Genomic DNA, 15532 nt, shown 5'->3' with positions numbered 1-15532 from the left:
AATAATAATATTATGATATTATAGGTACATATTATGTATATTGTATGTATTAAGTGTATTTACTAATGTTAAATACGACCATTGACGATATTAATTATAATAAAAATATAGGTTACCAACAGTCTTATTACAAAATAAGAAAACTCGAGAAATTATTTTATGCGTTTTTATTTATTGCATATAATAATGTATACCTATGTTACATATAACTACACTAACTATTACGTGTCGCATTATTTAAATTCAATCTACCACAATATTTAGTGCGTACCTAAGTCACCTTACGATATTATTATTGTGTAATAACATTCGTTTTTAATAATATATATAATTAAATTGTATACATAACTTAACATCCGCTGAATAATTCGAATATATAATCATAAACACGAAACAAACATTTCACATTTATTATGAAAAATAACTACTGGAAAAAATTAATTAAAACAGAGAAGCTATTACGCAATGTATAATATACATAGGTTTATCGACACGCGAGTGTTTTATACTACGTGCATATATAGCTGCTGTAATAAGGCATTTTCGACCTACGCACACGGGTCATATAGTTACAGGGCGATGTACCTATATAATAAGTACTGCATATCGTATATAGTCCCATATAATCTTAAATTTACATTCGAATATAGTTCTAACATGCCGCTGTTTTACCTGTTTCGTGACTCCGCATTAACTGTATCGTGGGGCTGTCGTCAAACGTCAATAATATCTACGGTCTACGACCGATGCGACTATATTATGATTTATAATAACATAAGAAAAAGAAAAAACGATAATATTATATTACAGAGGTGGCAAATTTTTCTGACGTAACGTGCCAAAAACTGCATAACTCGTTTTTTTGTTTCTTGCGTACTAATAAATTGTAAAAAAAATATATATGTATAAAAACTAGAAAAAAATTTAAAATGTGTGTTAATTTAAATATATTTATTGTATTTTGTTAGTAGACGAATAAGATATTTAATTTGAGTAATACTAGAATTTAACATTATACTTTAATGAAGTATAATATAGTAAAGTAACTTAATTATTTATTAATTTGTTTGGTATGATTATTTATTGTTTTACACTTAATGCTATTTCTTTTATATTCCGATTAAGCTTCGTAACTTTAACGAAGTACGTCATGTGGGATGAGAAACAATTATATTTTATGATATACTTATATTATTTTTTAAGTAGTTTATTTTACTAATTGGAATGTTTTAGTAAGTTAAATGAATTTTTGACGAAAATATTAGATTTAAAAATATACTTGTGTGTCTGCGTGTATAAAATATAATTATATATATATATATACGTTGAAAGTATTATTAGTTACAATAGTATCTACAAATAGTATATTATTAATAAATTTAAAAAAATAAACTAAAATCTCGATTTTACGTTTAAATATCTAATTTTGTCTAAATTTGAACTTCAGAGGTCTGTTAACATGTTTTTTTTAACTTTTGATACAGTATGATTTATATTTTGAAAAATTTTGTATTAATTTATTAATCCTTAGATACAAAAACTTAACATTTCGTACATTTTTTAACCACAAAATTGTTAGAAAATCTTCGTGATACTGACAAATTTTGTCAAAATTTGAACTTTAAATGCTTATAAAAATAAATCCTGCCAATGTATCTATAAAATTTTTAAATAGCTATAATTATTTAAATAAACTTAAATTTCAAGTATCTAAGATTAGATGTTTTGAGTTATACAAATAAAATTAAATCGATTTTGTTAAATACAATAATTTTGCGTAAATATTTCAGTTTTTCTTTAAATTTTTGTTTTTTGCTGTTATTTTGAAAGTATTCTTTTCTTTTGATCCCTTTAAGTACTAACTAATCCAATTTTCTATAAAAACTATTCTCAAAGAATATTTGATGACAGATAGACATGTAAGATATAAATAAAATCACACATAATTTTATGTAAAAAAAATTCGTTCGTTTCGCTCTTTTTAGAATTTAAAATATGTGGAATTATCAATGATTGGAAATAATTTAAAAAATAATAACTTTAAATTTAACTAAAATAAAAAATTGAAGATAATCAATTCTTTATAAAAATTCATAAATATTAAAAATAACACATTCAATACGTATAATACAAACAAATATTCAAAAACATCTTTCTTATTAACAGAAAAGGGACAAAAATATGAAAATATTATATTTACGTGGTCTATAATTTAAAAGCTATAAGTTATATCAATTCTTAAAATACGAAGTTAACAAAATCTAAAAACGGGAATTTACTTTTACTGTGATTTGTTAATGGAAAATGGTATTATACCTATGTATGACTATCACTATATATACTGGTGATTAACGAAAAGATTGATTTTGGTAGAGAATAGCAACACTATTCCTCTAAGTCTAGTGGTGATTATTTTATAATATTATTTTATATTAGGGTGCTTATATTCATTTTTGTTCGGTAAAATTATTTGTACGCAGTAAAAATTAAAATACTTGTTCAATATTATTATACAATTAATAATTATGTTAAAATATACCGTAACAAAAATCAAATGAGTGAGTTTATTTTTAGTAAAATACAAAATTTTAAAGTTTTTTTTTTTTGTAAAAAGTAGAGTTTTATATATATGTACCTATTTTATTTAGTGTTTATACAGCCATACGGGGGTTCTTAAAACTTATATTTTTTATTGTTGAGTAAATTTCTTGATTCTCCAAGGATTTTATGTTTCATAATATTACAGATTCATAGAATATATAAGTAAGTTGTGTGTTAGGAATAATATCGGTTCAAGTTATTAATGTTCCTTTTCTATTTGCAAAAATTATTTAAAATCTAAAATAAATTATAAGGATAATCCATTGTATAAAGAAAAAAAATTAATTTGTTCAAAATATGTTGATTTCACTGTATCAAATGATGTTAAAATGTAATCTACTTGAAAAAGTAATATAGTTTAATACCTTATTATTATACAAAATTAATCATATCTATACACTTAAACGTATAAACACAATACATTTCTTGATTCCTATACAATTTGTTATGCAAACTTTTGTTGTTAAACATAAATAAATAGGTATACCTACTAATTATTATTAATTATTATCATGTATATGTATTACCATTGTATTTATCATACTTTACAAATCAACCATACCTATAACATACATATTACTTAACTGTCAAGTGTTGAACTGTGAATATCAAACTTATAAATTGTATTATATTTATGGGAGTGTAGATATTATAAAAATGGTTTTTGAGATTAAACTGTATTTTCAACTATTTACTATTTAATCTATACATAAGGACAATTTTTTATAAAACATTTAAAATATTAACAATAATTTATAACAGTAAAATAAATAAATAACGGGCATATTCCAAATAGATAATGTTTATTCATTCGTTTTGTAATTTTATCAATGTCATTATATAGTAACGAAAAGACAATTACCTATATATTATATTTAAAATTAAATCTAAAATCGCAGACATTTATCGTTATAGGTGTTGAAATTTCCTATTGGGTTTTCTGCAATACTGAAGTAGGTGCAATGTATTGTTTGTGTGTACACTCTAATAACAGTAAATACCTGTAATAATACAATACCGATGCTTTTTTTTTTGATAAATATTGGTATGACAAAACAAACTATATTATACCGGTGCTTTAAAAAATGTTTAAGTATCATCATAACTCAAACGGTTGACCCTATTATACCCGAGCCTGTCTATACAAAATGGGATGCAACGTTGTCATGTTTTCGAAGTTTGTAAAATTTAAATTAATACACAATTGTATTTATATATGAGGTAAAATATTTTTAAACTTAAAATTAATATTTTCAATAGTTATTTTAATACTTGAATAAAAAGAGAGTAAACCAATGTAAATACACAATCACAAAATTTAAAGAGTTGAAAGATTTATTAATAATTATAAAAATTAAATATAGGTACCTATTACTCGTTGTCACGCAAAAGATAATTTATAAGTGTATATTGGTATTAATTATTGTAAATTATTTTTTTATTTTTACGAGTTATCGATTATATTATATTACAATATTACATCATTATTAACAAAAATGTTAAGTTTAAAATACATTTAAATATGTATAGGTACTGGTGCTTATAAATTATTAGTTTTTTCGAGTTTTGATATAATAAGAAGTTTACAAAAATTCACAAATGATATTATTGATTAAACCTATCAAATATTTACAAACAATATAGTAGACGTACATTTTTTTTATGTGTACTTTTATTACTAAAAGGTACGTATATACGCGTTTAAAAAAAAATCATTACGTCATTACAAACTAATATTTTGTTAAAAATTATAAGTTAAATTTTTATTTGACTGAAATGTGTCAATAATTGTCTTTAATGTTTCTATTACCTTATACAACAATAAAGAAAAAAATAGGATATACTAATAATAAATAGGTCAAATAAGTTGTTTGGAAGGGCGGAACTGTTTTCTGCTAAAGTGATCCTTGCCTGTTATTACCATATATATATATATATTTTTAAAGATTATATTCTAATTTTGCTTCAAAAAATAATATGATATTTTTTAGAGCCTCTTAACTTAGATCCATAAAACTGTTATGATTACGATATATCTTGTATTGTTATTTTTTTTCTTTCTAAAAATATAATATAACTTTTGACGGAAAAAGGATATGTTGGTAAAACAGATGAGGGTCGCTTTGGTAGAAAACTAAAACTCCTGTTAAGAATTTTGCGAGGAAGATTGTGAAAGAAACCTTTAAGGAGAGAACACATGTCATATTATGATCCCTGTATGTATAAAACGATTCACTGATTACTTCGAAAAATAGTTCTATCAATCGAAGAGTAAATATGAGTAGATAAGTAAATAAATTATATTATGTTATAATTTTAAAAATAATCAATAATTAATAATACATTTTATTACAAATCCTACGATTTTTTTTATAGAAGAACTTAAAAAATAATAATTAATAGGCATTCTTTGCCAAATCGTTTTCATACAATATAGGTATCACTAAAATTCAGTATTTATTTTGTTATCAAAATTTTATGACTAAACATTTTTAGATTTTAAAATATAATAGGTTTTTATATTATAAGGCATTAATAGATACGATTATATCCATAATGAGATGCATATTTGACTGCTATCCGCTTCAGTGAGTCCTTTTATATAAGAACCGAAAACCGTATCGTTATTTATTTCGTTTAAAATCGTCGCATCATCAATGTCAAAATATTTAATTTTAATAAAAATCATAATTTTTATCATAGAAAATAGAAGTAAATTGAACAAAAAAAATAATATTTAGTTCATGGCTATATAATAACACCTCTTATATTTATTTAGTAGGTATACTTATATATAATATTATGTTATCATATGAAAAGAATACATATTTTATACTGGATTACGTGAAAAAAAATAGTATAGATATGGGCGAAACCCGTTTCACCCAAACAATTTTGACCTTGGTATAAATATTCAACTATCTTAGTGAAAAAACTTAATAATTAGAAATTTAATGGATTATAATTATATCCAATAATTAATAATAATATATTTTAAATATACTGATTATTTAAATGATTTAATATTATATCTTATATTATTCTTATTTTTTAATTTTTATTTTAGAACATTTTAATAGTTATAGATACATATGAGTATATGACTATAAAAGTATAAAAATATTTCCTAAATTAGTTATAATACGTTTGTAGTCAATAAATATAAATAGTGATGCACATAAGTTATTTTTAAGGGGTGGGGCAAGATAAAAAGTTTCTTAAATATTTATTAATTTAAAAGTTAATATTTTTTTCTAGAGGGAAGAGCCTCTCATCATGTTCACTTTCCAATGGGTGCTCGTGAATTTGAGCATAATATTTTGTATAATATAATATAGTATGTCTATCAGTAATTAGTTATGACAATAACAAGTAAATATATAGAATTATAAGATATTATTTAAACAATAATATATATTTCCTAATATTAATATCTTTGGTTCTTTATCAATAAATTTGTCTAGCTATTCATTGTTTAATATAACAAATTGTGTAAATTCATGAAAGTGTTTTCATTTAAAATTTAATTACTTTATTGTACTTATAACGGTAGGTGTATAAACTATAATGGGCGTAAGCAAAATGTACGTTTGTTTGATTAAAGGATTTAAACGATATTCTACCTTGTAAAGATAAAGAAAAAAAGCTTTAAAATTACATTATTTTCCAATAACTTAAATGATTGACTACATATTGATTTAAATTTTATATACTATTATAAATCGTAGGTTAGTATAAAAATTAAAATATAAAGAATTATATTTTTATATTTTAATCAACTAATAAGACTTCAGAAATTTTAAAATGTTTATGTGATTAGACTATTTTTCAAAGCAATGCTCTTTATATTATAGGTATTTAAATAGAAGATATCTATAGTTTTATTTTAATACACATAATAATGCTAAACTGGTATAATGTAAAAATGATATTTTCAGCTATATTTTTTATTTGTTTCGTTTTAATTTTTCTTTCATTGTAGTTAGATTTAACAAAGTTAAGCTATTTAAATCATGTTTAATTAGATTGAGAATTTTAACATACAACTTTGTATGATGATAATTTTCATGTAGGTATACAAAAAATATCATACAGAGATTTCAATAATTATTGAAAATAAATATAATGTAGTAAGTACGAGTATAGTCAAATTTTTGAATTCCTAATTTTTTATTTCATTTGAAATTTTGTATTTTATCTATATATTTTATTTTATATAGTCACTGTACTTATCTAATTAATTTTAATTATTGTATAAGTAGATAAAACTATAAAATATAAAAAAAATACATTACTTATTAGCAGTGTTGGGAAATATCTAGAAAAATTATAGAATTGATTTATTTTTTATCTTACCTAGATAATTCTCAATTTATTTATATTTATCTTCATCTAGATAAAATTATAATTCTCTATGAGTACTTATCTATAGATAATTTATTTTTATGGGCTAAAAAAAAAATTAAAATTAAAAATATTATTTTTTTTGTTTTATTAACTCAAAGATTGACTTGTTATCTTCTAATGAAGTTTATTCAAAAATTATTATTTTTATTTTTTCAAATTTAAGCTTTTTTGTATTATTAAATCAAAGAATGACTTTTCATATATTCTGATAAATAAACTATTTTATTTTATGTTTATATTTTAAAATTTTTTAAATGATTTATTTTTTTACTTAATACCATGTACCTATATCACTGAATATTTGCAAAATTAATGAAACTATTATTTATTAGGCATCTAGACAAAAATTTATTAATTTTTATCTTTATATAGATAAAATTTAGCGTGATTATCTTTATCTATTTCCAACACTGCTTATTAGGTATTAATTTATTATTCGGTCATTTTTTCATAAAATATTATTATATAGAGATTGTGAATTTATTCATGAATCATGGATTCACGTATCTCGCCAGCACTGCCCAAGCAGAAAATTGTCCGACAATTTTCGCCATTAGAGAAGCAAATCTTGACATACAAATTTCATTTATATATAATTATGATAATTTATGTTACTTACATGTTAATTGCTTAACAAAAAATATTTAAAATTTTTAAATGGGTAGTGCATACGAGAGAATTTTGGTTTTGATACTTTTAAAAATGTTATGAATAAATGCTTATAATAATTTACAGTAAGGAAACGAGGATATAGAAAAACTGAAGTTTGTATTTTTATAGGACATTACTTAAGAAGTATAAAAAATCTCCAGAATTGAGAAAATTCGTATTATGAAAAATACGGTGTTAGGTATTCGCGTATATTTAAAAAATTCCGAAAATCAAATTTTGATTAACTACATAATATTATTAAAGAAAAAATGGGTAATTTCCCTTTAAATGTATACATAATTATCTATACCTAATTTAAGAATTATAAATACATATAGGTACATTGATATTTATCTAGAAGAATATCATTATAATATCTATTACCCTATTAACCTATATTATATAATAAATAAAATATATTTACATATTACTAAATTATAGACTATAATATAAAATAATTTACTAATTATATAGATTTTTTGCATCTTCAGTCCTCAACCATGGTTTCAATTTTCAAAAACACTCTGTGATTATTTATTTATCTTTATTTTCGATAATTATTGACCATGGAATTCGTAATTATTGCGTATAAATAATATTATATTGAATATAAATATATATTTGCATGTCTTTCGGGTGGCTTCACATTGTTATTAGGTGCAATAATAAATCGTACGTTGTACAACCATCGAGCGATAACATATTTTCGTATATGAGTATTAAGTCAACAGTTAACACGTGTACAACGTCCGTATAATAGCATTAATTATAAATAGGTAGTAGTGTCTGTAATCAATAGTAATAGATATTAGACACATACCTAAATGATAAATTATAATATGTTTCCATAAAATATTTAGATATATCATTAATTTTATGAAACTACTATGAAAATTTAAAAATATAGTATACTGTATTAGGTAAGCTGGCTGAATGTAAATATAACGGAGAAAAATACATTCGTTTTTGAAGTTTGATCATATGAAAAGTAAATACATTTTGTATGATAAATTTTTAGCACCTAAAAAGTACATTTTAACGAATTTACCATAAACATCATAAAGGTATATTTGTAACCTAACCTATAGGTACAATTTTAAATTAATTATTTTTATTTGTAGTATTCTATAATCTATATTATGTTTGATCTGGCTAGTTTTATGCAAGCAAACTATTTTTAAGGTATTTTTAAGTAATAAAAAAATTGATTTTCAATAATTTAATTTTACAAAGTTTATAGAAAGTATCTATTTACTTATTGTTGAATATTATAATTGTATTAGATATTTATTATTTATACATAAAATAAACCGAATTTATCATATTATAATACCTATAGGTATATCTATATCTACGTAGAAATATATTAAATTAAAATAAAACAAAATGTATCGTGAAATTAAAAAAGGTATAGTTTATATTTTAGTTGTGACAATATATAATACTATGCCAGCATATATCTTTAGTACCAATTTATAATACATATAATATAATATAAGAAGGGTAAAATAAGGGCAGCTTAAACGGCCTGTGTGTTCTACCCTGTCTTATTCACTATTATAGAAACGGAAAATAAAATAAAATATGATGTGTCGGTATATTTTGGCTTTTGTTATAACCAATATACTCAATAAGCCATACATAATAATACTTATACATAAACCCATTGACTATATTTAAATCCGTTTCTAAAAGATTAAATAAGTCCATAATTTTAAGCATTATAATTTACAACAATAATACATTGGTTCAGTTTCAGAAATACTTTTTAAAAATATTTTCAAAACAATTTTACCATATATATATATTACCTACTCTACACAACACATGTATAATATTAATATAATTTTAAATTTAAAAGATTGTAATTTAATTGATAAAATATAATATAAATTAAAAAATATATATATAGGTATATACATATGTATAGAAATACAGAAATTTAAAAGTATATTGATATTAATTCTTGCGATTTATTTATTAGTTGAATTTAGAAACTTATTTACTATACCTACTTATAATACCATATATTTGATAGATTTATATATCATAATGATTGCTTTAAATAATAAACAAATTTATTTAATTATTCAATATAAAAATGTTTACAATTGTCTCAATATTATATGTTCCGCTACATTTAATATACGCCATTATGTTACGAGCAAAGTACCTATATATACTATTTGGGTGTTTTCTATAATGCCCGAGCATTTTATAAAATTCTCTAGGTATATTAGGCAATATAAATAATAAAATATTTAATGATATAGTATAGTCAAAATATTAGGAATAATAATATATATTTATACTATTAGAAAATATAATAATTTTTTTATTTTACATTATTTATTGCTTCCGTGGAATTTTGACGTGCATATTATAAATAGTTTTTCTGTTGTTTTGCTCTTCCATTTCTATATTCTACATTTTTTTTACATACGTAAATCGGTTGTAATCCTGATCACCGAAATTGGAAATTTTTCATGCTGTCTCTTGAAGTGAAATTTTGATTTTTGGCATATAATTAACTTTTAGAAATCTTTCTTTGTAAATTACGAATATATACATATTATATGTATCATGTATATAATATAAGGCCTGTTCCATTGTAAGACAACTAATAAGAACAAAAAAATATATATTTTCTAATAATATAGTTATTATAGTATAAATATATATTTTTTATTCATTAAATTTGTATTATATTTTACAATTTAATATTATTATGTGTATTGTCCAATATATGAAGGGTATTTTATATAACGCCCGGATATTGTAGAAAATGCCCAAATTGTATATTTTGCTCGTAACATGTATATAATATACTCCTTAGTCATCATAAATTATCTCAAAGCTAGTTGACAAATTATTAGATTAGAACTCGTTTTAGAGTGTGGTATCATAGGTTATTCTTTTTGCGATTTGTATAGCTTCGAATTACGACCTTAACTTCTAAGTATTAATAAGTGCTACAATGATAGTTATATCGTTCTTATTTTGTTTAATATTGCATATCTGATACCGACCCACTTTATTTACTATTCTTATTGATGTCTTTTACAACTATAAAGCACACATAAAGTATAGTAGCTAATAGTCATATAAATCCGAAGTTATCCTCTTATTACTCATTTTAGAACACCTCACCCGACTTACCTTTCTATTAAATAATGGTTCTAAGATTGGGGTGTGAAAATAAAGAAATAAAAATATTGACACTGCTATTATATACGTTTATTGTAAAAAAAAAATTATATAACTCTTATTCTGAGTATATCTACCTATAATTTACAACAGAATAGCCGCTATAGCTAGTAGAGTTGTATTGGCACTATTTGAATGGCGTGCTAAAACTTAAATTTGAGTTAAATTATGTATAATATCAAACCGAATTGAAAGCTTAATAGTTTTAAAATTAAACAACACAATTATAAAATATTTCCATTTATACTTTTTGTCAATAAGAAAATTTTAACTACAGATATATAAATATGCTATTATTATTTATGTAATTAATATTTGTATTGGTAGGTTCTTATATTATAGTTAATTAAATTAAATTTTAATAATTATAATAACGAACAAAATAGAAAATAAAGTATACTAAATATACTAATATATTAATAAATTATAAGTTAATATTATTTTTCGCGTAGGAGTGAGGGAAAATGCCCTGTCCTGCCCCATCGTTAAAGCTGCAGTGTATGTGTATATTAATTACGAATTTGAACCATTATGGCATTTGATTATATTCATATTTATTAAAAATTTTCTTTGTTTATATATATTTATAATTGTTTTTCAACAATTTTTTTTTAATATATTACAATAAAATGTTTGTATTAGTATTCGGTCAAAAAATATAACTAGACGAAGAGACCGAATTCATCTTTTTGTGTATATTATTTTATACAAAATTCAAAATAATTTTATATAGGTATAATAATAATAATATAATAAGTCTAAATAAAATTTTTTTAAATAAATTAAATTTTCATAATTTATAATACCACCTATTAGGTATACTATTTAAAAATGCTTTTTTTGTCAATTCATTATCACTATTGTTTTTACTTAAATTGCATTTTCTATTTTTTCTGATTTATATTTTTTTGTTCCTATATATCGGGTTTCATTTCATTTAATGCTATTTTTTCTTAAATTACCACCACGAATTTTCACTATCACCTTCCGAATTGTTAATATATCAAATACTAGGTATTGAACTTATAAGAAAGATAAAATTATTTTATTTAATTTCTAATCTTAAATTTTGTGAACTGAAGAATTTGTATATTTTCGGATTAATTTTTGTTCAACTTGGAAAATGTGCATGGACTTTTTGTCCGGTGGTAAAAACTGAATCTATACTTTTTTTCAAATTCGACTTATCTTTGTTTAAGATTCGTACGTAGACATTATACATTTTCATCAAAATATACAATAAAGAGGAAATTCAATAAATAAAACCCATTAATTTATAATATATATATAGTGATCGTTATTATTATATTTTAGGAAACGAATGGTACCTATACTCAGACGCACAAAAAATAAGTCACGGTCATTGGGTATTCTTATGATTTTTAATCTTAATGTTCCGTGCCGCACGCAATTCAGATGCAACGGAATTGGCTGCGTAGGAGGTCGGAACAAACCGTCGCGGTCGTTTAAACGAATTCGAAAATATAACGAATATTATACGGTTTAAAATGTTAAAAACGGACGGCAATTCGGAGAAACGCATTGATGGTACCTGGGCAATGGGCATAATACCTGACAATAATGGTACACAATCCGGCGGCAGGTACCCATTGTGACAATGGGCTTACCGAGAAATTGGCGGCGGCGGCGGCGAACCGCCAAGTCGTCCCGCGGACGGCAAACAACAAAAACGTAAACGAAAAACACGCGCGCTCAGTCGCCGCCGCTGCGGCCGCCGGCGCCGCGGTAGTGCGTTCGGCGGCGGACATATTATTTTTTTACGCGGTCCCCGGCCGCCGGCGCGGTTGCCGCACGGCGATTGGTCGGCGCGCGGCCCGGCGGGAGTGGCCCGAGCACGCCCGTCGTGTTCCGCCGCTGCCGCCCCCGACGGTCCCTCGCACACGAATGCGGTCCGCGCGCCACGCACGACCGCACCTCATCAGTCGTAATCGATCGCGTGTCTAAATAATATTAAGTACACACTTACACGCACGCACACACACACACTCACACTCGAACGCGTAATAATATAATATCATCGCGGTACACTTACAGGTACGTACGGCGGCGCACACGCACACGCACGCATTCGCCTGTCACACCTCGAAATATAAGTCTGCTGTTATTATTTTATTTTTTTTTTTTCCCATCTTTCTTTTAATAAAACGCACACGGCTAATATACAGTAGTATTATTATATTGTTGTACGCTCTCGACACTCGCGCGGCACACACACTCGACGACCGCGACGACGACGACGTTTATGCGAATCCGTTTTGTTATATTTACGCGACAGTAGACGTGCGGGTACGTATACCGTATACTTATTACCGAGTTACGCGACGGTATGTGTTATAATAGTAATAAACGTTTTGATTGAATTATATGTAAACCGCGTCAGTGTGTATACGCTAGTGTAAATATATTATAGTCCCGTATAGTGCCGGTGCGTCAGTTCGTTACATCGAATTCGCTCAGCGTTACGCACTGCCTGCGCAATTCGTCGTGAAACCATAATAATGTTATTCGCGATCCCGGTGACGATTACAGTATATACTACATAGGGCACGTCGGTGACGCGCCACATCCAATCGCGGGCAAATGATCTGGGATCACCTGCAGCTGCAATCACCGCTGCGTGAATAAATTATATCATAACGATTTAGCTGCGACCACAGGGAATAACAGCGCATCATCGTTGTACTGTATGCAATAGGCGCACACAATTATAGGAAAACTGCTGCAGGCGACGAAAATGTGGTGGATGACCTGTCCGTGAAAAACCACAGCCGACGTAAAATGAATGAATCGGTGGCCGTGTGCAGCAGACAACAGGGTCCGTCGTATCATCATCACGGCCATCACGTCGTAGTCATGCCGGCTCAGTGTAACGGTGACGAGTGCCCGGCCGAACCACAACCGGCCACCGTGGCCGGTTCGTGGACGGCGTACGGTCATCAGCCCGCGGCCATCGCCGCCGGTTACCATCAGCACCACCACCACCATCATCTGCAACAGCAGCAGCAGCAGCAACAGCAACAACAGCAACAGCAACAGCAGCAGCAACAACAACAACAACAACAACACCAACAGCAGCAACAGGACCATCACCTCCATCATCCGCATCAAGGAATGTCCGCGATACCGCCGCCGCAGTCGTTGATGCACCACCACCATCACCATCAACCGGCGGACGGCGGCGGTGGTTACGCCGCGTGGCCAACGGCGGTCGTGTACAACAAACGGCGGCTCTCGTACGCGGACGACGTACAGGTGTATCATCACCACCACGCGCCGCCGTTGCCGCCACCGCCTCCGCCGCCGCACCATCAGCCTGCCGGCGCCGCGGCCACCTTGCAGGCCGTCGCGGCCTACAACCCGGCGGTCGTGACGGCCTCGACGGCCACGTGCTCGTCGCCCGGCACGTCGTTGGACGAACCGTCCTCTGCGGCCGCCACTGCGGCCGTTTACCAGACGGCCAACGACTATAAGTATTGGCCGCCCGTGCAACAACAACCGTCGCCCACTGGCACAGGGCGCGTGAGCCCGTACGGTTGGATGAAGAGAGTCGAGTACCAAGACCGTCCACAACCAGGTTCGTAAAATTTATTGATAATTATTATTAATAGATAATAATATGTCATTATTATAATATTATATTCGAGCAAAACAAAAATTTTCCCGCCAAACTAGACGCGAAGTTTAGCCGACTCTTTTCGTCCACATCTACGTACATAACAAACAACGATAATGTCATTATCAGATATTTTTATCACAACGGTGTCCTATGCGCTTGATAGGAGGTACGGTATAGTTGACTTGTAAGTTTAATAAAGTACCTATGTTGAATCGTCGAATCGTGTTATAATATATATTTTACAAACGATATCATCTCGTTATAGTTATATCGAAGTGTTAAAGTTTGTGTGTAATTTTCTAGGATTTTTAAAATTATAATATAATAATGAATCTTTTTTTTGTTAATTATTTCTTTTAAAAGTGCAAATTTCTGCAAAAAGTATACATATTTAATTATATAGGTCGGTACATATTATTTTTGTATTTAGAAATTAAATTAAAATTTAGTAATACCGGTATTTGATAGGCTACTAAGCCCCAACTAATAGTGTTTAAATTATTTAATAATTCTACGGTTATGGGTGAAATGTTCGTAATCTGATTTTGTGTAAAAAAACTTGCCTTGTTATTTTAAAAGTATTATAGAGCGTTCATTTTGATAGTATCTATATACATAAAAAAATAGAATTAACATTTTTTAAATGGAAATTCTTTACTAAAATTCATATTCTTAAATATGGAAGCATCTACATACTATATATATTCATATCTAAAAGTATTGATTTGGTTTTTTTTTTATATAACTTACATGATTTCACATTACATTGACATCATTGCAGGCATTACTTTATTAGAACAACAATAAAATTTGACAACTTAACAAATGTCAATTTGCTTTGATTTTTCTGTCGATTTTATTTCCTCAGAAATAATGATTACAGTACAATATACCTAGATAGTAGATAGTGTTTTCGTGCATATATGTATTTGATAGATTTTGCATTGCATTAAAAATGTTATGATATAAAATTATTATTTATTTTATCACATAATACTTTTCGTTCAATTAGGTTCCCTATAATTAATT

At 26.9% G+C, this 15532-nt stretch overlaps 1 protein-coding gene across 1 annotated transcript in view; it reads left to right on the top strand.

The window, feature by feature from the left end:
* The first annotated feature begins 12784 nt into the window (after nt 1-12784).
* The window catches only part of LOC112596912 (homeotic protein caudal-like), a 33503-nt gene continuing 30755 nt past the window's right edge, over nt 12785-15532 (top strand). The window contains exon 1 of the mRNA XM_025342774.1: nt 12785-14461. Coding sequence (XP_025198559.1) covers nt 13666-14461 — 796 coding nt within the window. The 5' untranslated portion in view covers nt 12785-13665. The remainder of the gene's footprint in view (nt 14462-15532) is intronic.

The sequence above is a fragment of the Melanaphis sacchari genome, unplaced genomic scaffold (genome assembly GCF_002803265.2).
Source record: "Melanaphis sacchari strain LSU unplaced genomic scaffold, SCAv2.0 Contig36_pilon_pilon, whole genome shotgun sequence".
In the NCBI taxonomy this organism is placed as follows: domain Eukaryota; kingdom Metazoa; phylum Arthropoda; class Insecta; order Hemiptera; family Aphididae; genus Melanaphis; species Melanaphis sacchari.
Note: the sequence above shows the minus strand (reverse complement) of the source record. Positions and strands in the feature narration are given on the sequence as shown.